This window comes from Puma concolor, chromosome B2 (assembly GCF_028749965.1).
Source record: "Puma concolor isolate L17-30 chromosome B2, mPumCon1.1.hap2, whole genome shotgun sequence".
NCBI classification, from domain to species: Eukaryota; Metazoa; Chordata; class Mammalia; order Carnivora; family Felidae; genus Puma; species Puma concolor.
The window spans coordinates 139,352,841-139,378,573 of record NC_141671.1 but is presented as its reverse complement, the minus strand read 5'-3'; the positions used below and the strand labels follow the sequence as shown (position 1 = coordinate 139,378,573).

The following is a 25,733-nucleotide window of genomic DNA, read 5'->3' as shown; positions in this document are numbered from 1 at the left end:
CGGGGCTCGAACTCACGGACCGTGAGATCGTGACCTGGTTGAAGTCGGACGCTTAACCGACTGCGCCACCCAGGTGCCCCGGTTAAGTGAGTTTTTAAACGTGTATTTGCCTAAACATAAATTTCCAGTTAATTTTGTGTGGAATCCTCAAAATAGGGTTGTTTGTTGAAAAACTACAAACTGATAATAATTTTGTGTAAATCATCTCTCTAACTTGATTCATGTGGTAGCGGATGCTTCTGGTGCCCTTGTGCTATCTCAGCTCACCTCCAGCTTCAAATGACTTCACACAGTGGGGGACATTGCCTACACCCTCTAGTAGTATCTTGCCTCAAACACTGGTAGCTTGCCTCCAGGTTTCCACCCTCATAGCTTTGATCAAAAGCACAAGTTGCTTAAAGCAGCCTTGAAGTGTAGAAGAGTTAATGGTCCCGAAGGTCCTTCAACCAATGGAGATGGGAGTCCATGAATAAATGCTGCAGTCTGGCATTGGGAAGGCAGACAGTTCTGTGACGTATTTACCCATGTCTCATGGAGTGCTTGAGTCCCCAGTAGGATTGAGGCCCAGTTGCTCACAGTGGAAACCCTCAATAGCATTTTTCTTCTTCGCGGTCTCACACTCCATGCACCCCCCTCACTCTTGCTACCTGGGATCACCTCCACAGTAAACTACATGCATCCAAGTCCTGTCTCAGGTTCTACTTTGGGGGAAATCAAACAAAACATATATGAAAAGCCAATTTGAAATATGCATGAGCTAAATAAACTAGATTAGTATTCAGATGTCAAGTCAAATCATTGACTTGAGATATATACTCACTTGATTGCCAGATATAATTGGACATCTTTTTATTTCCTCCTGAATTAAGCTGTTTACTAAAAGGTTAAAGGAATCTTCATTCCAATTCAGTTGGGTATTCAGGAGGTGTATCATTCTGTGTCAATATAATTTTGCCAGTATACTTGACCAACAGGGTACAGAAAGCTTGATGGGCATTTAATTGCCAAGCTAAATGACTCTAGAAAAAGTATATATTTTGACATAAGAGTCCTATTTCTGTTTAAGTACCCTACTCATTCAGACATAAATTATAAGACCTTGAAGCTAGAAGAGATTTCAAAAAGAATCTCCGCTTTCTCACTTAGCAGAGAAGAACTGAGACATACAAGGTAGTTTCCAGTTTAACCTTTATTATTTACTTGTATTGAGCCCTCCAAGATGCTGAATTATGTAAAAGGAAATTGCTCTTAGATTATAAATAATCCTTGGGAATGGTTATTTAAATTTTGTATATGTATACATTATAATTCAGGACCACATTAAAATGAAAAGCATGAATTAAAAAGGAATGAGTATCCCAGGAATTCTTGTAGAGCTTTCAAAGGGAGAATGTGGGTAAGAGCATTTCCATCAAGAGTTCTAACACTATTCAGAAATCCTAAAATATCTCATAGGTAGAACTCTATTAACAACACTGTGCTTAACATCAGAGTTCACATAGCCTGGGACTCTGACTCTGACCATGATCATCAGGGAAATGTGGCCAAATGGCTTAGTATCCCTGCCTTGTCTGCATCTCAGGGTGAGAGTGGAATCACAGTATCTAGTCTCCTTGAATAACCTATTATGACTCTCTTGAGAAAACTATGATTTTATTTAAGGACTTAGAGTATCTTTAACTTTTAAATTACTGTTCTTAGATTTCTCTACATTCTTCGATTATTTGTGGAACATTTTCTCTTTAAATGTATCAGTGACTATGTATCTGTAATCACACATAAATATAGGAACACTAAATTTAATTTCACACTTAGGATTTTTTTTAAGAATGTGAGGAATTGCCGTTGAAAAATTGGAAATAATAGAAGCAACATGAAGAGTTTAAGGACTGCCGAGAAACTTATTTCTTATCCATTTTGTTAACTCTCTTTTTTTAAACTCCTTAATACTTTGCATTCAGGAGAAGCCTAATAATTCACTTAAAAGTGCACAATAAAAGAAAACAAAACACTAAGTCAAAACATACGCAACCCCATGCCCATTGCAGCATGATTTACAATAGCCAATATATGGAAATTACTTGAGTGTCTATCAATGGATGAATGGATAAAGAAGATGTGAGATATATGGAATACTATGCAGCCATGAAAAATGAACTCTTGTCATTTGCAATGACATGGATAGACGTTAAGGATATTATACCAAATGAGATAAGACAGAAGAAGACAAAGATTCTATGGTTTTATTTATTTGTAGATTCTAAAAATAAAACAAATAACAAAACAAAACTCAGAGATACGAAGAATAGATTGGCAGTTGCCAGAAGGGAGGGGAGTTGGAGTTGGCCAAATGGGTGAAGGGGATCAAGAGGTACAAACTTCTATTTATAGAATAAATAAGTCATGGAGGTGTACTTTCAGCATGGTGACTATAGTTGCTAATATTTTATTATATATTTAAAACTTGCTAAGAGAGTAGATCTTGGAAGTTGTCATCATAAAAAAATTCCGTGTATGGTAACTAGACTTATTGTGCTGGTCATTTTGTAAAGTATACAAATACTGAATCATTAATCTGTATACCTGAAGCTAATATAGTGTCATATGTTATTATGCTTAAGTAAAGTATTTAAAAAGAAAATAGATCTGTAAAAAAAAAAGTGTCCAGTGGGCACTCTTAGGAAATCTGGAGCATCAAAGAGCCCTGAATGTTCACCAGGTGACTTTATTAGCCATAGATCATATATTTAGAATAGAACTCAAGTCCGCAACTGGGCTTGGCATTATCCACTGAATATCCATCCAGCTAATGTTTCTGGAGTTCTATTATGGATAAGACACTACCTTCTACCCTCTAAGGAAAACAAAGATGAATGAGATATGGCCAGTGCCTTTTATGAGTTTGAGGCCTACTATGATCACGATATTAGGGCAAATTAAATTGTGTAAAAATAGATGCCAACTGGAGAGGGACAATACAATAGATATTTATATCTTGCTCATTTTGCTAGGGGACATCCAACAAGAAAAGTAGACACATGGTGTTTGCTCCACCAGATATCAAGTCTTAGAGTAAAGTTACATAACTTCAGATAGTGTGGTATTGGTACAGGGATGGACATACTGACAAATGCAAGAGTCCAGAAACAGACCAAGGCATTGCTGCATGTGATGGTATTAAAATTAAAAATGTTTTAAAATAAAAACCTTTAAAGAAAGTGACAAAAAAGTTAAAAATGGGTAGAATATATTCACAATACATGTAGTAAAAAGATTAAGAAAAGATTATGACAAGAATATATAAAGTACATCTTCAAAATAGAAACAGTACAAACTACAGGGAAACCTGAGTGAGAGATGTGAAAGGGCATTTTACAAAAGAAACATTGTCAAAGAACAGAGGAAGAGAAGTTCTATCATTGTTGATCAGGAGATGCAAATGAAGACCACAGTGAAAGACCATGTTACATACATTTAACTGAAAGAATTTTTTTTTCAATATCTGTCAAAATGAAGTGTTAGACAAGATATGCACCCATAGGATTATTCTTATTGTTGACAAGAATGGCAAGAAGCGCAAACGCTTTGGAAAAGTTTGGCATTACTTCAGAAGTTCAAAGTCGCATTCCCTCTGACCCAGCAATTTCACTCTTAGGTTTACAACCAAGAAAAACTCTATACTTGTACCAAAGATAGGGTATACAAAAATGATCTATCAGCGCAGGTCACAATAGAAATAATCTGGAAATAACCAAGATTCACATCAAAAGGAGTGCAGAAAAGATGGCCAAGAGCTGTCAAAGTGAATGAAATACAGTGACAGCAACAACATGGATGAGTCTTAGCAACATAATATTATGTGGGAAAGTGAGCTTCAAAAGATTAATACGATGATCCCTTTATATAAAGTTAAAAACTAAAATAGATATTCTTTTCATGAATGCATGTAAAGGAAATGAATCTATATAAGAAGGAAAACATTGAACTGGATTTTATGATAGTTGTCTTGGGTATAGGAAGGCAGGAGGATAGAATGGACGGTGGTGGTGGTCGTATTAGGGGAATGGCTTTCATACTTCATTTCCAGGCCCTGGCTTTGTCTTAGTTGGTAGGCTAATAGGTGCTTTTTGCATTACAGAAGATAACTCATTAAATGACCAAGTGGGCCATGCATGGACCAAATATGAGACCATTATGCACGACAAGGGTTCCCAAATAAAGGACAAATAAAAAGTAAAAAAAAGATTACATTTTCTATTTAAATATTTGTTTAAAATCATATCATAGAAACCATTACCGGGGCGCCTGGGTGTCTCAGTCGATTGAGCGTCCGACTTCGGCTCAGGTCATGATCTCATGGTCTGTGAGTTCGAGCCCCACGTCAGGCTCTGTGCTGATAGCTCAGAGCCTGGAGCCTGCTCTAGATTCTGTCTCTCTCTCTCTCTCTCTCTCTGCCTCTTCCCCACTCATGCTCTGTCTCTCTCTCTCTCTGTCAAAAATAAATAAACATTAAATTTTTTTTTTTTTTAAAAACCATTACCTGATGATACACTATTAATTGGAATTTAAAAGATAGGCAGTTTTTTGAGTTTTAATGAGAGATTATGTAGAGTTTTGGTGTCATAGAGAAGGGACCAGGTTACCAGCTATGCAACCATGGAGAAATTACTTCACCACAGTTATCCATTTATTTCCTGCAAATGTAAAAGGCTAATTACATCTACTTAGTTGAAATTACTTTGAGTTTTAAAATTAACATTGCGGCACATAGAAAGCACATAATGCATTTCGGTAGTGCAAACACAGGTAAGTTAGAGTATCCTTGTACCAGACATGCTAGCATGTGAATACCATTTTCATTGTTGCAATCCTACTTTTTAACCTTGGCCCATGCGTGCCATGTATTTTGGTCATTCAAACCAAGAAATGTTACTAATACTCTCAATAATCTTTCATGTTAGTATGACTGCCAAAGGAAATGGTGTGTGACCAAGAGCACTTTTTTTTAAGAGCTCTTTTTTTTTTTTTTAAGGAGTTTTGAGTTTACAACAAAATTGGAGGAAAGTACAGATTTCCCGTATATCTCCTGCTCCCACACAGGCACCAAGAGCACTTTTCATATAAATGTTTCCTAACTTATAGGAGTGATAGTCTCAATAGGCAACATGGGAGTCTTGTGAATTTCTGCTCTTGGCATACAGAGATGTGAAAGGGAAGTGTATCAACTACACTTCCAAGCACTCCAAGCACTGTGGGGTAATGCTCCTTTGTGTATCTATTAACCCTATAGAAATTGAATAATGTTGTTCTTGAATATTCTTCAAGTATACTTTTAATCCATTTACATAGATTTTATAATTACCTTTTTTAATGTGCGCATTTTTATTTATTCCTGTTCTTTCCTGTTTATAGCCTTGTGAACAAGGGCGCCGTATGAAGCGAATCCATGCTGTGGCTAATATTGGCACAGCACTGAAGTTCCTTGAAGGAAGGAAGGTAAGAGAGAGACAAAACACTTCAAGAAGAGGTGTGGGCATACTGATGTTTTTCAACATTGGCTGTGCGGTAAAAGCATTACATGTAAATTATACAGCTAGAGATGCAATATTATTGTAACATAATTTTAGATTTACAACAAAGTGGCAAAAAATGGCACAGAGATTTCATGTCTGTACTTCAGCCAGCTTTCTCTACTGTGAAGAACTTTTATACATACTGCATGTATGTATATATAGGACAATTATTAAAAATGGAATTTTAAATTGGTGTGATACTACTAATTAAAGCATAGACATTAGGCTAATTTCATCAATTTTTTTTCCCACTGATGTCTTACTTCTATTCAGGATCCGATCCAGTGATACACTTAGCATATAACTGCTGTGACTCTTGGTCTCTTCCACTCTATGACATTGTCTTTCCTTGTCCTTCATGATCTTAATAATAAGTCCTGGTCAGTTATTTTGTAGAAGGTCTCTCATTTTGGATTTGTTTGATGTTTTCTCAAGATTAGATTGAGGTTATACATTTTTGGCAAGAATTCCAAGGATGTGATGTTGTACTCTTCTCAGTTCATCATGTTAGTGGATATAGGATTCTGATAGGTCTTATGGCTGTTGATGTTACTCTCCTTCACTCGGGTAAGGCTGTTTGCTATGTTTTTTATGATAAAGTTACTATTCTTCCTTTGTAACTGAAAAATAATAGGGGAGATCATTGAGATTATGCTAATATTCTACTTCTCCTCAAACTTTGCTCACTGATTTTAGCATTGATTGCCTTCAGTAATTCTTTCTTTGATGTTTGTCTAATGGTGATTAGACAATCCTTTCACATGTGTTAACTGGAATTGTTTTGTAAGAAAAGGATGTCCTTTCTCCCTGCCCCCTATTTATTTTATTCAGTTATTTACTTTGACATGAGTTTATTTTATTTAATAGGTACAATCCCTGCTGTGATTATTATTAGTTATTATTTTAATTTTTGTTTTTTTATTTATTTTTTTATAATTTGTTTGTTTTTTAAATTTACATCTAAGTTAGTTAGCATATACCGCAACAATGATCTCAGGAGTAGATTCCTTAATGCCCCTTACCCGTTTAGCCCATCACCCCTCCCACAACTCCTCCATCAACCCTCTGTTTGTTCTCTATATTTAAGAGTCTCTTATGTTTTGTCCCCCTCCCTGTTTTTATATTACTTTTGCTTCCCTCTCTTATGTTCATCTGATTTGTATCTTAAAGTCCTCATATGAGTGAAGTCATATGATATTTGTCTTTCTCTGACTAATTTCACTTAGTATAATACCCTCTAGTTCCACATAGTTGCAAATGGCAAGATTTCATTCTTTCTGATTGCCGAGTAATACTCCATTGTATCTATATACCACATCTTCTTTATCCATTCATCCATCAATGGACATTTGGGCTCTTTCTATACTTTGGTTATTGTCGATAGTGCTGCTAAAAACATTGGGGTGCATGTGCCCCTTCAAAACAACACACCTGCATCCCTTGGATAAATACCTAGTAGTGCAATTGCTGGGTCATAGGGTAGCTCTAGTTTTAGTTTTTGGAGGAACCTCCATACCGTTTTCCAGAGTGGCTGCACCAGTTTGCATCCCCACCAGCAGTGCAAAAGAGATCCTCTTTCTCCGCATCCTCGCCAACAACTATTGCCTGAGTTGTTAATGTTAGCCATTCTGACAGGTGTGAGGTGGTATCTTACTGTGGTTTTGATTTGTATTTCCCTGATGATGAGTGATGTTGAGCATTTTTTCATGTGTCGGTTGGCCATCTGGGTGTCTTCTTTGGAGAAGTGTCTATTCATGTCCTTTGCCCATTTCTTCACTATATTATTTGTTTTGGGATGTTGAGTTTTATAAGTTCTTTATAGATTTTTGGATACTAACCCTTTATCTGATATGTTATTTGCAAATACCTTCTCCCATTCCGTCGGTTGCGTTTTAGTTTTGCTGATTGTTTTCTTCGCTGTGCAGCAGCTTTTTATTTTGATGAGGTCCCAATAATTCACTTTTGCTTTTCTTTCCCTTACCTCCTGAGAGATGCTGAGTAAGAAGCTGCTGTGGCCAAGGTCAAAGAGGTTTTTGCCTGCTTTCTCCTCGAGGATTCTGATGGCTTCCTGTTTTACATTTAGGTCTTTCATCCATTTTGAGTTTATTTTTGTGTATCGTGTAAGAAAGTGGTCCAGGTTCATTTTTCTGCATGCCACTGTCCAGTTTTCCCAGCACCATTTGCTGGAGAGACTGTCTTTATTCCATCGGATATTCTTTCCTGTTTTGTCAAAGATTAGTTGGCCATATGTTTGTGGGTCCATTTCTGGGCTCTCTTTTCTGTTTCCTTGATCTGAGTGTCTGTTTTTGTGCCAGTACCATACTCTCTTGATGATTACAGCTTTGTCATACATCTTGAAGTCCAGGATTGTTATGCCTTCATCTTTGGTTTTATTTTTCAAGATTGCTTTGGCTATTCAGGTCTTTTCTGATTCCATTCAAATTTTAAGATTGTTTGTTTTAGCTCTGTGAAGAATGCTCGTGTTATTTTGGTAGGGATTGCATTGAATATGTAAATTGCTTTAGGAAGTATTGACATTTTAACAATATTTGTTCTTCCTATCCAGGAATATGGAATATTTTTCCATTTTTTTGTGTCTTCTTCAATTTCTTTTATAAGCTTTTTACAGTTTTCAGTGTATAGATTTTTCATCTCTTTGGTTTGATTTATTCCTAGGTATTTTATGGTTTTTGGTGCAATTGTAAATGGGATCGATTCCTTGATTTTTCTTTTTGGTGCAATTGTAAATGGGATCGATTCCTTGATTTCTCTTTCTGTTGCTTCATTATTGTTGTATAGGAATGCAACCGATTTCTGTGCATTGATTTTATGTACTGTGACTTTGCTGAATTCATGGGTCAGTTCTAGCATTTTTTTGGTGGAATCCTTTGGGTTTTCCATAGAGGATATCATGTCATCTGCGAAGAGTGAAAGTTTGACCTCCTGGCTGATTTGAATGCCCTTTTTTTTTTGTGGATGCCTGCTATTCTTTTGGGTTGTCTGATTGCTGAGGCTAAGATTTCCAATACTATGTTGAATAACAGTGGCAAGAGTGGACATCCCTGTCTTATTCCTGACCTTAGGGGGAAAGCTCTCATTTTTTTCCCATTGAGGATGATATTAGAGGTGGGTCTTTCATATATGGCTTTTATGATCTCGAGGTAAGATCCTTCTATCCCTACTTTCTTGAGGGTTTTTATCAACAAAGGATGCTGTATTTTGTCAAATGCTTTCTCTGCATTTATTGAGATCATATGGTTCTTGTCCTTTCTTTTATTGATGTGATGAATCACATTGATTATTCTGCGGATATTGAACCAGCCTTGCATCCTAGGTGTAAATCTCACTTGGTCGTAGTGACTATTTTTTTTAATGTATTGTTGGATCTAGTTGACTAGTATCTTGTTGAGGACTTTTTCGTCCATGTTCATCAGGGAAATTGGTCTGTCTCCTTTTTAGTGGGTCTTTGGTTTTGGAATCAAGGTAATGCTGGCTTCCTAGAAAAGGTTTGGAAGTTTTCCTTCCATTTCTATTTTTTGGAACAGCTACAAGAGAATAGGTGTTAACTCTTTTTTAAATATTTGGTGGAATTCCCCTGGAAAACCATCTGGCCCTGGACTCTTGGTTTTTGGGAGATTTTTGATTACTAATTCGATTTCTTCACTGATTATGGGTCTGTTAAAATTTTCTATTTCTTTCTGTTTCAGTTTTGGTAGTTTATACGTTTCTAGGAATTTGTCCATTTCTTCCAGATTGCCCATTTTATTGGTGTATAATTGCTCATAATATTCTGTTATTATTGTTTGTTTTTCTGTTGTGTTGGTTGTGATCTCTCCTCTTTCACTCTCGATTTTCTTTATTTGGGTCCTTTCCTTTTTCTTCTTGATCAAACTGGCTAGGGGTTTATCAATTTTGTTAATTCTTTCAAAGAACAAGCTCCTGGTTTCATTGATCTGTTCTACTGGTTTTTTTTTTTTTTTTTTTTTTTTTTTTGTTTCAATAGCATTGATTTCTGATCTGGTCTTTATTATTTCCTGTCTTCTGCTGGTTTGAGGTTTTATTTGCTGTTCTTTTTCCAGCTCTTTAAGGTGTCAGTTTAGGTTGTGTATCTGAGACCTTTCTTCCTTCTTTAGGAAGGTCTGGATTGCTATTTACTTCCCTCTTATGAAAGCCTTTGCTGTGTCCCAGAGGTTTTGGGCTGTGGTGTTATCATTTTCATTGGCTTCCATGTACTTTTTAATTTCCTCTTTAACTTCTTGGTTAGCCCATTCATTCTTCAGTAGTGTAGTCTTTGGTCTCCAAATATATGTTACCTTTCCACATTTTTTCTTGTGGTTGATTTTTAGTTTCATAGCCTTGTGGTCTGAAAATATGCACGGTATGGTCTTGATCTTTTTGTACTTGTTGAGGGCTGGTTGTGTCCCAGTATGTGATCTATTCTGAAGAACGTTCCATGTACACTGGAGAAGAATGTGTATTCCACTGGTTTAGTATCAAATATTCTGAATATATCTGTTAAATTCATCCAGTTCAGTGTGTCATTCAAAGCCATAGTTTCCTTGTTGATTTTCTGTTTAGATGATCTGTCCATTGTTGTAAGTGGGGTGTTGAAGTCCCCTACTATTATGGTATTATAATCAGTGAGTTTCTTTATGTTTGTGATTAATTGACTTATGTATTTGGATATTTTCATATTTGGAGCATAAATGTTTACAATTTTTAGGTCTTCTTGGTGGATAAACCCATTAATTATGATATAATGCCTTTCTTCATCTCTTGTTACAGTCTTTATTTTAAAGTCTAAATTGTCTGATATAAGTATGGTTACTTTGGCTTTCTTTTGTCAGCCATTAGCACGATAGATGGTTCTCCATCCCCTTACTTTCAATCTGCAAGTGTCTTTAGGTCTAAAGTGGGTCTCTTGTAAACAGCATATAGATAGATCTTATTTTCTTATCCATTCTGTTACTGTATCTATGTCTTTTGATTGCAGCGTTTAGTCCAATGACATTTAGAGTGAGTACTGAATGATATGAATTTATTGCCATTATGTTTCCTGTAGAGTTGGAGTTTCTGGTGGTGTTCTCTGGTCCTTTATAGTCTTTGTTGCTTTTGGTCTTTCTTTTTTCTTTTCTCCCCTCAGAGTGTCTCCCTTAAAATTTCTAGCAGGGCTGGTTTAGTGGTCATGAACTCCTTTAATATTTGTTTGTTTGGGAAACTTTTTATCTCTCCTTTTATTTTTGAATGACAGCATTGCTGGATAAAGAATTCTTGGCTGCATATTTTTTTGATTCAGTACATTGAATATATCCTGCCACTCTTTTCTGGCCTGCCAAGTTTCTGTGGATAGGTCTGCTGAGAACCTGATCTCTCTTCCCTGGTAGGATAAGGACTTTTTTCCCTTACTGCTTTCATGATTCTTTCCTTGACTATTTTGTGAATTTGACTATGATATGCCTTGTTAATGGTCTGTTTTTGTTGAATCTAAGAGGAATTTTCTGTGCTTCCTGGATTTTGATGTCTGTGTCTTTCCCCAGGTTAGGAAATTTTCCTCTATGATTTGCTCACATAAACCTTCTACCCCTTTTTATGTCTCTTCATCTTTTGGGACCCCTATGATTCTGATATTTTTCCTTCTTAATGAGTAACTGAGTTCTCTAATTCTTAAATCGTGCTCTTTTGCTTTAATTTCCCTCAATTTTTCTGCTTCATTTTTATCCATAAGTTTGTCCTCTATATTGCTGAGTGGCTGCTCTGCTTCATCCATCATTGCTGGAGTGGCAACCATTCGAGATTGCAGCTCATTTATAGTAGTTTTTATTTCATCCTGACTAGCTTTTACTTCCTTTATCTCTGCAGAAAGAGATTCTATTCTATTTTCAACCCCAGAGAGTTTTCTTATTTTTGTGATTCTGAATTCTGGTTCAGACATGTTGCTTATATCTGTGTTAAGTTTCTGGCTGTTATTTCTTCTTGTTCTTTATTTTAGGGTGAATTCCTTCATTTTTATCATTTTGAAGGAAGAAATTAATGAGTTAAGAAAATAAAATTAAAAAAATTAAAAACAACACACAAAAAAAATAAAGGATGCTAGATCCTAGGTGTGTTTGGTCTTGTTGAAAGGAGCTTGATGTATTATAGTAAAGTCGGAAAGATAAGAAAAGAAAAAAAAAGGAGAAAAAAAAGAAAGGAAAAAAAGAAGAAAATACTTGAAAATTTGAAAAAAACGAATACAATAAAATAGAACAAAATGAAATGACGGAAGCAAAATAGAATTTGAAAAATTTACAAAAAAGTAAAAAAATAGAAAAAAATTAAGGAAAAATATTTTTAATAAAAATGGAAAATAAAAATAATTTTTTCTCTTTCTGTATTCAAGAATAAGAAAAGAAAAGAAAAAAATTGGATAGATGGACCAGTGAACAGACTGAAATACGATTGAAATTACATTGGTTTCCCCTAGAAGTCAAACTATGAAGCACTTTATAGTCCATAAACTAAGCAGGTGGAGAGACTTTTGTTCCTGATGAGAGAAGTTGGCCCAGTTGGGTGGGGCTTAGTGTAATGGCTCCGTTCTCCACTGGATGGTGCTGCTTAGCTTACTGGGGTGGATTGTTGTGGCACATGTAGTCATGTATGCCCATGCGTGGTAGGAGTGAAAATGGCTTCACCTGGCTAGCCAGTTTTTAGTATCAGAACTCTGTGCACTCCCTTACTAGCAATCAAGCCCCCCTCCTTTGCCTTTGGCTTCTGTCCTCTCCCCTCTTTTATGCTGTCTGTGACCAAGGTGTTAGGCTGCCAGGCGGCACCTCCCTCCTGAGTCTTATCTCAGATGTGGCTGTGTTTCCCAACCCCTCACTTCTGCGGGACTACAACTTTGACCTGTTCTGACCCTCTGGGGGGAGTCTCGCTGAGCAATGGCTGGGTGCCCGCCCACCCCCTGGAACGTTTGCAGAACTATGCTGCTGCTGATGTCCAGAGACTGCGGCTGGGTTCCAGCCTGCCCCAGAAGAAGTTCACACGATCATGTACTGGCAGCGTTTTAGGGATTATGGAAAATACAACATACAACTAGCACCAGGCTTCCCCCTTAACATCCTTGTTCCAACACCAGTGAATGTGGTTGTTCTCCAGGGTGCACTGGGACCTTTGCCTGTGGAGTGGCCACATATCCTCTACCAAATGTCCTCCCAGCAGGGGAACCGTGTCTCCCTGTGTGGCCCATGGACCCCTCGTACCTCTCTCTCTGGAGGTACGCCCTTCCCATCAGAACACTGTCAGGTGTTGAGCTGTGGAGTTTCATACTCTGTGCTCCCCCTGTTTATAGAGTCTTAATGGAATTTAAATGCTTTACTTTCTCTTTTTTCCCCTTTTTGTTCAGTCCCTTGTGTACTCTTTGTTTTCTCTCCAGCTGCTTTCTGGGGGGAGGGAAATGCTTTCCCGTACTCTCCCCCGTCTTCATCCTCTCTTCGCAAGCAAAAACACCTCTCTGCCCTTGCGTCAACTTCACCTCCCCTGGTCCTACCCCCTGTACTGTGTACCTGCTGAGTTCTGTGGTTCAGGTTGTGCAGATTGTTGTGTTAATCCTCTAATCAGTTTTCTAGGTGTGCAAGATGGTTTCGTGTTGATCTGTGGTGTAGGCTGGTTTACCTCCCCACGCCGGGTACCTGGCGAGTTCTGTGCAGACTGTTGTGTTAATCCTCTAATCAGTTTTCTAGTTGTGCAAGATGGTTTCGTGTTGATCTCTGGTGTAGGCTGAATTCTGTCACTCTGCCCAAATTCATATATTGTATTATTGTTATTATTATTATTATTCTCAAATAATTCCAGCTTTGGCCTTTAAGAGTTTCTTCAGGCTGCTGCCATACTCTTTTGATATGGCTTCATCCTTTTTTAAGAATTTCCTTATTTTCTGAAACTACAGAGTTTCCATATTTACCTTATATTTTCCCTGCCCCAGTTCTGGAAGCAACCACTTCCCTAAGCAGCCTTTTTTCCTTTTGTTAGTGAGTGGCATTTGCATGCTAGGTGTGCACTGAAACTTGCTACTGAAGTTTCATTGCCCTTAGGTTCTCTCAACAGGCAGATCTAGAAAATATCAATGTCTGCTAACCCAGGTATACACATATATCTGTCTTTCTCTCTTTCTCTCTCTCTCTCTTTCTCCTGTGTGTGTGTGTAAACCATTAGTTTAAATGGATACTTCTGATTCCAGTCTAAAACCACAAGGTCAGTTACAGCCTTCAATGCTTATTTATTTCTGTTTTCTCTGAAAATAAGAAACCTGGTTTTCATCTACAATGCATTCACCTGTTTTTCAGTCCTAGTACAGACATGAAATAGTTTAATAATTTCTCACCACACCCCTGTGAGAAACGGATTTATTAACTGGAGAACAGTGTGGTGTAGAGTTCTTGTTGTCTTTAGTATTACAGCATTCAGTCAAAGGACTGTTTTCAAAATTTACTTAGGTTACTTCTGGTCTTCTTCGTTCCCTTCAGTGTGATGATATTATGCATTTGTAATAAAGTTACGTCATCAAATCATATTCGGTTTGAAGTAACACTCCCTCCTGCCCTTTACACACATCCTAGTTGACTTTAATTATTATTATTTTTTATCTGGGGAGCTAGACATTACCATGATTCCAAGAGTAAAAGTTACACTTAGAGAAGACACCCCCTCCTTATCTCTACTGTTACATTCTCATTCCTCTTCCTTCCATTCCCTATCTCCTCTTAGGTAACCAAGCTCTCTAGCTTCTGATTTATTCTGCCTACATTTCTTTTGCACCAATGGGCAGATGTATTTTCATACACCATCTTTTTTTTTTTTTACGTGAAGGGTAACATCTTACAAAACACTCTTGCACTCTGGTTTTTCATGTAACATTATATCCTGGAAATCATTCAAATCAGTTCATGGAGATTTTCCTTACTCATGTTCACACCTGCATCGTATTCCAATAGCTGGAGGTGCCAGAGTTTATTCAACTACTCTCTTAATGGGAATTTAGGTTGTTTCTAGTATTTTGCAACCAAAACGATGCAATTAATGACTATGCATAATACTTTCCTATTATTGGAAGTGTATTTTCAAGTGTGATTGCTGGGTCAAAAAGTAAGTGTATATGTAGCTTTCTTAGGTATTGCCATATTTTCTTCCAAACGGGTTGCAAGAACCCTTTTAGATTTAGCCTTTTCCTAACTTGTGGGAATTCAGGTGTCTGTGTTTGGAAATACCAAAAACAGGTTTATAAATAGATATCCAGATACTCCTGGAAAATAGAATGATTCAACTATTTCCTTCTAAGTCTGTATGCACTAAATTTATTTACTGCATGAATGCATATTTGAATACTTTCTGTGTGACAGAAATATTCTGAAAAATACAAAAATACTTGATTCTATTCAGTGAATCATTTGTATTTTGGTCAGGTGGTAGTGAGATGAAAAATATAAAGTCTAGTCAGTTGTGCAAACTCCCATGCCGAAGAGAGATTCTGGACGTTAAGATGGTAGAGAAAAACAATATTAGGTCTTTTTTATTTAATGTTTATTTATTTTTGAAAGAGAGAGAGAGTGACAAAGTGCAAGTAGGGGAGGGGCAGAAAGAGAGAGGGAGACACAGAATCTGAAGCAGGCTCCAGGTTCTGAGCTGTCAGCACAGAGCCCGACACAGGGCTCAAACCCATGAACCACAAGATCATGACCTGAGCTGAAATTGGATGCGTAACTGACTGAGCCACCCAGGCGCCCTAACAATATTAGCTTCTTACAGAATATTACTCATTGTTTCCAGATCACTCTAATATCACTATTAATGGGGTGTTTCTCTTCCTTCAGCTTCGTCTATGACTTTTTTATAGAAAGCTGAAAAAGCCACGTTGAACAAGATATTTCTAGTGTTCCATGTTATTCAGTCTCCCATTTTACCTATATAACAATAGTGTCATGCTTTATTCTGAGGTATTCTTTATGACTATAAAAACAAAATTCCCCTTATTAATGCCTTGGAGAAAATTTAAGGACTATAAAGGCGTTGTTTGCAAAGAGGACCAAAGAGGCTTCTTTTCGCAGAACACTGGTTTTACACAAGATCATTTTCACAGAACAACCCTAAATAATAAAAAATTGACTGTGAGCAGGAATGAGTTTTTTTAAGGCTCTTTGATGCCCACTTTCTTACTATTTATTTATTTATTTATTTTTATAATTTAAGAACTTGCATTTCAAATGTGTTTTCAGGCATTTGTCTTTGACCTTTGGACTTACCTTGCCCTCTGTTTAGGTTTTTCTTTTCTTTAAATAATAGAATATTAGTCTAGTCCTTCTTGATTTAAGGAATAATGAGGGCACTCCTCAAGTTTTCCTGGAGAAAACTCTACCATTGTGTTTATTTTCCATTTGTTTACAGGGCATTTGAAAAAAGCCTACATTAGTACCTGATAGGGACCAGGTAACTCTGACTCTAATGAATAGATCCAACACCATTTCCCCCAGATTCTTTCTCCAATGAGGCGTCAGGTGGGCCCTTCTGAACAGTACCACAAGGAGCCAACCACGGACCATCTTTCCCAAAACTTCCCTGAGTGCAGACAAGCAACATGAATTCCAATTCCTATGAAGTTGGATAGGTGATGTAAAAGACGAAGCGAGTTAGAGGTTGCCTATGGAAACAGGAGAACCCAGCAGCACTGTGCCCTGTCTGCAAGACGGAAGCCAACATTCAGTTTGAGCTGTAGTTGCGTCAGTGAAATCAAGCACAGTGATCCCAGATTTTCCAACTGAACAAGAAAAGTCAGTGATCTGGGTTTTTATTGAAGTTTAATTATTTATTTGTTATTTATTAAATGATTCGGGTAGTTGGCTACCTGCATCACTGATTAGAATGGCTCACCCCCCATCACACTGTAGAAGGCAACTAGCATAAAGTGTCAATGCATCTATTTGTTAGGTTTTCCAGTATATCAAGAAACACTAGTAATCTGGAGTTTCAACTGAAATTTTTTTTGAAATTTATTCCTGAATAATTTGAATATTTTTTGGAAACATCCGTGGGCCTTGTCTCAGTATGCTATGGCTACCATTGTACTACCAGAGAGTGGATGGCTTAAGTAACAGAAATTTATTTTTTCACAGTTTTGGGGGCTAGAGGCTTAAGATCAAGGTACCAGCAGAGTGGGTCTCTTCAGTTCTTTCTGCTGACAGATAGACACTTACTCACTGTGTCCTCACACGGCTTTTTTCTCTCTGTGGGTGTGGAAAGAGCTCTAGTGTCTTCTGCTCTTCTTATAAGGACACCAGCCCTATTGGATTAGGGCCCACTCTTACTGCTTCATTTAACCTTAATTACCTCCTTAAGGCCCTGTCTCTAAATGCAGTCACATTGGGGTTTAGGGCCTCAACATGTGAATTTGGGGGGAACACAAATTCAGTCCACATGGGCCTCTGGCTTGCAAAATCAAACTTCTTGAGATTACATGGGCCATTGTCTAGTATGGTATTCTCAAACACTGACGTACATCAGAATCAACAAAACCTAGAAGTTTTGTTAAAGCAGATTCTTGGGCAGCATTCTCGCAGCCTCTGGGCCAACAGGTTGAAGGTGAGGTCCATCATTGTGATTTCATTCTCTTCCTGGTTTCTAGGAATTTTTTAGTCTCTTCAGGTATCTCTCTATTGTCCATCCCACTCTCCTGTGCTATTAAGAATTTAATAGGTTAAGTTTAGTAGGATTTTGCAAGGGAAGGGAAGCGAAGGAAAACAAACAAACAATCAAACAAACATGAACAAAAAACCCGTGCTCCACAAGCCCATTATGGAACATACAGTTTTTAAGAGAGAAAATAATTATTGAAAACGTTTTTCTTTTATTGTTTTTTAACATTTATTTATTTTTGAGAGACAAAGAGAGACAGAGCACAAGTGGGGAAGATGGGTAGAGATAGAAGGAGGCACAGAATCTAAAGCAGGCTCCAGGCACTGAGCTGTCAGCACAGAGCCCGATGTGGGGCTTGACCCATGAACCATGAGATCATGACCTGTGAGCTGAGGTTGGCTGCTTAACGCACTGAGCCACCCAGGCGCCCCTGAAAACCTTTTTTTCTTTAGAAGTTGAGTGAGTTATCTTTAGGTTCTATCGTAAGTAGAATATGTTAAGTTCATGGTACAAGAAAACCTTTTTTTCTTTAGAAGTTGAGTGAGTTATCTTTAGGTTCTATCGTAAGTACAATATGTTAAGTTCATGGTACAATTGGAGCTGGATTGAGGTAAGAAATTCAACTTACCATTTTTAAAAAGAGTGGTATATAAAGAAAGAGAAATAATCTGCCCTTTATGGAATACATTAACCTTATGGTTATTAGTATGTATTATATATCTGTGCCCCGTGGATACTAAAATGGAGGTGGAGAAAATTCTAGAGTAGCTGTAGACAAGAGTAATCAAAATGATTATGGGCATTGCAATAGGGTTCTGTCACAAAATTGAAAAATGTGATGTTCTTTATTTTCCACAAACATGTATTATATGTCCTATGCTGTGCTAGGTTTAAAAGAAGTAGACACATAAGTTTGCAATTTATGCACGTTCTCAATTTTTTTTTCTGTCTTCAAACCTGACAAATGAATTTTACCCCCGAGACAAAATCCCTTAGGTATATGTCAAGTGATTTACAGTGGTTTTCGTGCTAGCATCGTGCTAGTCCTCTGATACATAACTAGTACATTTAAACTAATTAAAGTATTTTTGCATCTGATAATTTTTTTAAAGTAAACCATTTACAAACTTCTGAACTTTCTTATTAAATCTGGTCTAAGAATTATTGAGCTAGAAATCTAAGAAGTACTTTATTATTATTTTCTTCTAATTTGTTTAGGGATTTTGGAAAGGACAATGAGCAGTTGTTAATTGTGTTCTACCAAGATTGGCTGAGACAGACTTTACCATACAGTTCATTTTGCTGAGATTTAGGAAATAACATTTTTAATAGTTGGGAAAGTATTGAAATAAATAATTGTGGACAACTGTAAACAGGTTAACATCTATCCTGAACGCTTTACGGGTACCAGTGCCAAAAAGTAAGGAACTGAACCCTAACAGCCTCTTCTACTTTATTATTTCTTGGCTTTCCTGTATCTTTAAAATATATTCCCAATCATGCTCTAAATTTGCTATCTACATTTTTATTCCCTTTGAGCAAATAACTCTAATTTTGAAAAATTCTGTATGTATGTATATCATCTTCTTCCTTTTTTTTTCATGTCAGTCCATGTACAGAGGATCACCGGTTAGTACAAATTTTAGAATTTTTAACTCCTGGCTTTTATAGGTGAAAGAGAACATAAATTTCTTGCTATTTGGTAACAAATTTCAAAGTAAGTGCATTTTTTTTAAACTACTGATCACAGTTTCTTTTAAGTTCCAGTCAACTTCTGGATGTAAAAAATAACCCCCACCTTTTTTTTTTTTCCTGTCTGGTATTTTGTTGGTAATTCCTTGCATGATGTCATATGTTTTCAACTTTAAAGAAATTTTTGAAATTCACTCCATAGTCGTTTTTCTTGTGTGCACCTAATGAATGCTCCTGAGATTTCCACTGAAACCATGTGCTTGTCTGTTTTGATGGCTCACCCTACTTACTCTTGTGTACCATTACATAGGCATGACCAAATTGTACTGATGTCTAATAAAGTGCTAATTATTGCATAATTAGGTGGTCTATAATCTTCTGGTATGTTACAAGTAGAGTTTTTCTTTTTGAACAGATTAAACTAGTCAACATTAACTCCACCGATATAGCAGATGGCCGGCCATCAATAGTTCTCGGATTGATGTGGACCATTATTCTGTATTTCCAGGTATTGAACTATAGCTCCCTTTGTGGTTGATATAATGTCATGGATGGAGGTAGTGGTGGAAATTTTAATAATACTCTCCTTTTCCCTACCTTGGAGATTGATCCTTATGTTAGAAGAAATGTGACCTTCACATGTACCTTTTGTTGTTGTTAGCAGAAGAATTTCCTCTTCCCTGCAAAGGTGTCATATATGTCATATATGGAACTCCTCTAAAACACTGTGGCATAGGTACTCAGTCTGAAAAGTGAGCAGGGCACAATGGAGATGAAATATTGGTGTATTAAAGAGCTTAGGAACATTTCTGCTCTCTGGAAAGGACCAGTTTTATGCTCCTATTAGACAGTAAGGGGAGAAATTAACTCCCCATTCCATCTAGAATAAGTTTTCTAGCCATTGGGTTGGTTTTAAAACAAGTAGACTTGATTTTTTAGAGCAGTTTTAGGTTCACAGCCAAAGTGAGCAAAAACTACAGAAATTTCTCACCATATACCTTGTGTTCCACACATGAGTAGCTTCTCCCGTAACCAACATCCTCCACGGAGTGATATTTGTTACAATTAACGAACCTGTATTGACTCATCATTATCCTTCAAAGTTCATTGTTTACATTATGGTTCAATGGGCGGTGTACATCTCTGAGTTTGGATAACCATTAGGTTTTGTTTTAGTCATGCATTCATGTATGTAACTAGCAGTCATGACTGTGTATAGAGTAGTCTTAGATGCAGTGGGAAGTACCGTGAAGAGTACCATGTCAATCATGCCCTGAAGAGCTTGCATTGTCAATGATGTCAAGAGTGTGAGTTTAAGTCACTTTCAGTTGGAAAAGTAAAACATCCAAGGAAATAACAAGATAGTTCTTATATTTTTGGCCACTGTTAATTCACAAACAGATTGAGGAGCTGACCAGCAACCTGCCACAGCTGCAGTCCCTGCCTGGCAGCACATCCTCTGTGGACAGCATGGTCAGCGCGGAGACCGCCAGCCCCCCGAGTAAGCGGAAGGTGGCCACCAAGATCCAAGGAAATGCTAAGAAGGCTTTATTAAAGTGGGTTCAGTACACAGTAGCCAAGTAAGTGCCACGAGCTTGTTTAAATTGGAAACCCTTGAATAATTTAAGTTACCGGTTTATTGCTGAGTGCACTTTCCAATATTGCAGAATTTGAAGAGACATTTGAGTGAAGGGTTTACTTCCAGTTGTTGCATTCTTTCCTTGAATTAAAATATCAACAGAAACCATCACTAATACTCTAGGAAAGTACTGTCATCAAACGAATTCCTTCATTATTCATGTGATTGAGCCCAATTAATTGTTTTTTAACAACTACACTTTGATAATGTGAGGGCTAATCTATTTAGGTCATTGTTTGGACTGACTGTTTTTTTTTTTTTTATGTCTATTACTTTTGAGAGAGAGAGCATGAGAGCAAGTGGAGAGGGCAGAGAGAGAGAAAGAGTCCCAAGCAGACCCTGTGCTGTCAGCCCAGAGCCCGATATGGGGCTCAAACCACGAGATCGTGCATGACCTGTCCGAAACCAAGACTCCGATGCTTAATCGACTGAGCCACCCAGTTGCCCCTGGATGTCCTGCTTTTATTAAATAATCTTTACGCAAATACAGTAGAGGTTTAAATGTGATCATTTCTTCATAAGACTGTTAGGTTCTATTTGATAATAATGTGAACTCAGGTCCACATTCTGAAGTAATTGTATTCGTTGTTGTTTCCCAAAACTTTCTAGCAATTTTATCTTTAAATTTTTTTCTGTGGGTCTCCTCTTTTATGTGGAATATAGATTCCTTTGTCAACTTCAGCTTATAGACTGTGGATTTGCTTCAGGGCATAATAAATTTATATGTGTACATTCATGTGATAATGCTGCACAGAATATTAGTACTTTCAAGGAGTATCTCTTCATAGCAATTTCAATAGCATTTTCAATTGAGCAGACCAAAGTTTTGTGGTCTGATGTGGTCAGTGATAAGATTTCTTCACAAAGAAGTTCTGCTTTTGTACGATTTTCCTAAATGACATGTCAAATTAACTCTCTTTCTGTTTTGTTTTTTGTGTGCCTAATTCTAATCTGAATCTTATTCCCTACTTCTGAAAAATAGTTTTAAACAAGCACTTATCATTATAAAATATTGAAGCACTAAGCATAGGGAGTTCTATTTTTAAAGCGGTTGAAGAGCAAAAATAAAAATTAAATATAGAGAAGATGTAATTAGTGTTACTATTTTACACAGTTTGGTTTCACTTTTAAAGTGTGTTGGTGGTTGTCTAATTTGGGATATATTTTTATGATTCAACTTGTACTCAAAAATTTTTTTGAAAGCAAAGCTTTGTGGCTTTTTAGAATCTGTAGTAGAAATGGAATTTTAAAAACCTGCCCACAGTGCTGGTATATTGTTTGCATTTCATTTACAGTGGCAATTACTGATCTCTTCTGCAGCTAATTGGGCAGAGAGAAGACATGTGCTGGGTAGGAAGAGACAAGTGACCACATGCTAGGACACTTGTCATGATGCTATTGCAATAAAACTTTGTAATAATGTCAATGTGATATTCTCTTGCCCATTGCTTCCCACAACATTAAACTAATCAAAAATAAATTGGTTTCTCTTAATATTATAGTTGTTTGAAGTAAACTGAAATTGAATGCTGTTGGAGTTTTTCTGCATTGGTTTTGTTCTACATATGGTGTTTTAGCTTCCAGAGATGTGCGGGGCTCTAATAATAACTAAAAGTCATTCCTGCAACTTGTATACTTGTAACATCAGTGGAAGTGGTATTTTCCTTATCTGTATAAATGTTCAGATTTATGGATCCCAGGGTTTCCCACCCATCAACGTATCAGTGAGATCCATTTATTTTACAGCTGCATTAAGTGTAGAGATTTGGGGAGATGACTTGTCTAACATAAAAATTTTGTGATGAACCCATGATTCCATTACGCCTACCAAATTGTTGATAATTTTTCTAAAAGCTATTTTTTTACACTATCCTGATATGTATTTTTCAAGTAATTTTTTTTTTACCAGATATGGGTAAAAGACTTTAGAATCTATACCCCTTTCAGTATATGACATGTTTCTAAAATGATAATCTGTGAGACTCTGTGGTCTGAATGTTTATCAGTCTTAGAAGAGTGTAGATGATAAGAAAGGGCAAAACATCCAGTAAACACCAGACATTGTCAAAACTGTATTCATTGTTTTCATATAAAATTTTAAACTATGTGAGAAACAAATAAAAAAAAACCCTTTTAGTAAGGCAACATAATCCATCCTTCTCTCTCTCGCACTCTCTCTCTCTCTCTCTCTCTCTCTTTTTTTTAACCAATGTACTATCCTGTATACTCTCTCAGACATGAAAGCATTAAACTATAGCATATCTGATATTTGCATACCTTATTTTGAGGGTCTAGGAAGAACAATGGTATTTTAAGACAAAACTTAGTGAGGTAATGAAACAAATGAAGATAGGTACATCCAGATCCATTGAAAATGACTTGAGGTAAATTACATATTAGAAGTCAGAAATGCCTATAAACTGGATATACTTCATCATTTCTTTAAGTGATGTGTCCAAGTCTAAGTTTGTATCACTTCTGTAAGTGACATACCTAAGTTTTCCTAGATTTTGTATTTGAGATTCTTAAATGAAAGGTTTGGACTCAAACTTAAAACTTTTTAGAAATATCACCTACTGGGGCACCTGGGTGGCGCAGTCGGTTAGGCGTCCGACTTCAGCCAGGTCACGATCTCGCGGTCCGTGAGTTCGAGCCCCGCGTCAGGCTCTGGGCTGATGGCTCAGAGCCTGGAGCCTGTTTCCGATTCTGTGTCTCCCTCTCTCTCTGCCCCTCCCCCCTTCATGCTCTGTCTCTCTCTGTCCCAAAAATAAATAAACGTTGAAAAAAAAATTAAAAAAAAAAAAAAAGAAATATCACCTACTGTTTTGTTGTAATGCAACACATTATAGGTGTGCGTGTGGGGGGGAGGGTGTATGTGTTCAACACATTATAGAAAAATAAAATGTACTGAAACTTCTAAAATTATTCCAATGTAGTAATATTTAGGGAAATATTTTATACATTTCTTTTTGAAAATACCTAAAACAATAAACAGGTTGAAGAAAATCAGAAAATATCTAATACATGATGAATATTTGTTAGCTAATTATTACTTACACCACCTTGTTTTGTTAAGAAATAATTTGAGGTGGCTGTGAAAACAAAAACATCTTTTTGTTATTATTCTTTAATTTTTTAAAACTATTTATTTATTCCTGAGAGATAGAGAGAGACAGAGCATGAGCAAGGGAGGGGCAGAGAGAGAGGGACACACAAAATGTGAAGCAGGCTCCAGGATCTGAACTGTCACAGAGACTCGAACTCATGGGTCTTGAACTCACAAACCGTGAGATCATGACCTGAGCTGAAGTTGGATGCTTAACTGACTAAGCCACCCAGGTGCCCCCAATAACATCTTTAAATGAGAAAATGTGAAAAAAGAAAATGTAGATGGAAAAATAGATGAAGCCGGAGGCAAATGTACAAAAAAAGAGCTAACAAGAACATGCTGTCCCACTTGGGTGGGGATCTGCCCGTGTGCCAGACATTGGCTGAAAATATTATATGCATACTACCAGAGATGGAAACTCTGAAAGAACTAAGAGAAGATGCAAGGTTACTTTATAACTACTGAAATCTTACAAAATTGTTTTGAAAATACACATTTATGAAGTCAGCGATGAGATCCAGTGATGCTATTTTTAGCATGTTGTACACAGACGGAATGTACATTGGTAAAACAGGATTTCAAGTGAAACTTAAGTTGGCAGAGATAAAATTTAAGAGCATTTATTACCTTGTTGTATTAATCAATGTATCAATCGTATATAAAGTATTTATTTTTATGAAAGTGTATTTTATGCAAGCTGAATGTACATTGGTAATACAGGGTTTAAAATGACTTTTTAGTTTGCAGAGATAAAACTTAAGGGCATTTATTGGGGCACCTGGGTGGCTCAGTCGGTTGGGCATCCAACTTCAGCTCAGGTCATGGTCTCACAGTTTGTGAGTTCGAGCCCCGCGTTGGGCTCTGTGCTGAGAGCTCTGAGCCTGGAGCCTGCTTCAGATTCTGTGTCTCCACCTCTCTCTGCCCCTCCCATACTCATGCTCTGTCTCTCTCCATCTCTCAATAATAAATAAACGTTAAAAAAAAATTAAGGGCATTTATCAACTTGGTATATTAGTCAGTGTTACCAGTCAAATATATCTGACAGCTCATGGAAATTTTGAGACTATAGTAAAAAAAAAAAAAAAAAAAAAGATGTTACCTCTGCTTCATTTAGAAACAGCTGTAAGGAGACTAATGTTTTAAAAAGAGACTGCCAGGATATTTATCCATTGAATGTCACCTAATTAATTGGTCACCTTTAAAGGCTCTAGACTTAACCAAGGGATGTTGCTTAAAGACATCTTTGCAGCTTCCTTTTTGGAGCTGCCTTTGTATATAGTTGACAAGTTACAGATAGAAAAACAAAATTCATTGTGATTTATCACTTTTATTTTCAACAACAAAATCTTACTACCAACTGGAATGATTCTTAATTATCACAATTGGCTTCAAATTAATCATATCCACCACAAAAGAACAAAGATTTGCTACAGGACATTGTTCTCAAGACAATTCCAAAAACAGAGTTTACAAAACAATTTGATCAGGAATGCCTGGGTGGCTCAGTAGGTTGAGCGACCGACTTCAGTTCAGGTCTTGATCTCATGGTTTGTGAGATCAAGCCCCACATCTGGCTCTGTGTTGACAGCCCAGAGCTAGTTTTGGATCCTCTGTCTCCCTCTCTCTCTGCCCCTCCCTGCTCTCTCTCTCTCCCCCAAGAAACAACCAACCGAACAAACAAACAGTTTGTTCAAATAATTTGACAATGTGTAGATGGAAACTTGTCTGGACTCATGTGGAGTATAGGCTCCTGTGTGATTGATTTACAGATAGGATCACATCCATTTGCATTTGTTCATTCTAATGAATTGCATACAATTCAGCCATATTATCTTGGTATGTTAATACCTGTGCATGCACAACACATTGATATTTATCACTGTCATTAGAATTGTGCTAGATATGGGGTGCCTGGGTGGCTCAGTTGGTTAAGCATCCAACTTTGGCTCAGGTCATGGTATCATGGTTCGTGAGTTTGAGCCCCGCATCGGGCTCTGTGCTGACAGCTCAGAGCCTGGAGCCTGTTTTGGATTCTGTGTCTCCGCCTCTCTCTCTCAGC

The 25,733-nt window shown here is 37.1% G+C and overlaps 1 protein-coding gene across 17 annotated transcripts in view; it reads left to right on the top strand.

Annotated features, from left to right (window-relative positions):
• SYNE1 (spectrin repeat containing nuclear envelope protein 1) overlaps nt 1-25,733 on the top strand; it is a 480,528-nt gene that overhangs the window by 107,505 nt on the left and 347,290 nt on the right. For 15 of the 17 annotated variants that reach the window (XR_015251658.1, XM_086708164.1, XM_086708163.1 and 12 more), the window contains 4 exons: nt 5,413-5,496; nt 18,843-18,863; nt 19,342-19,434; nt 20,328-20,506. Coding sequence is in view for 16 of the 17 variants with exons in the window: in XM_086708164.1 (XP_086564290.1) it covers nt 5,413-5,496; nt 18,843-18,863; nt 19,342-19,434; nt 20,328-20,506 (377 nt within the window). In the remaining variant the exon portion in view is untranslated. The remainder of the gene's footprint in view (nt 1-5,412; nt 5,497-18,842; nt 18,864-19,341; nt 19,435-20,327; nt 20,507-25,733) is intronic. The other 2 variants (XM_086708155.1, XM_086708159.1) reach the window with 1 other exon arrangement.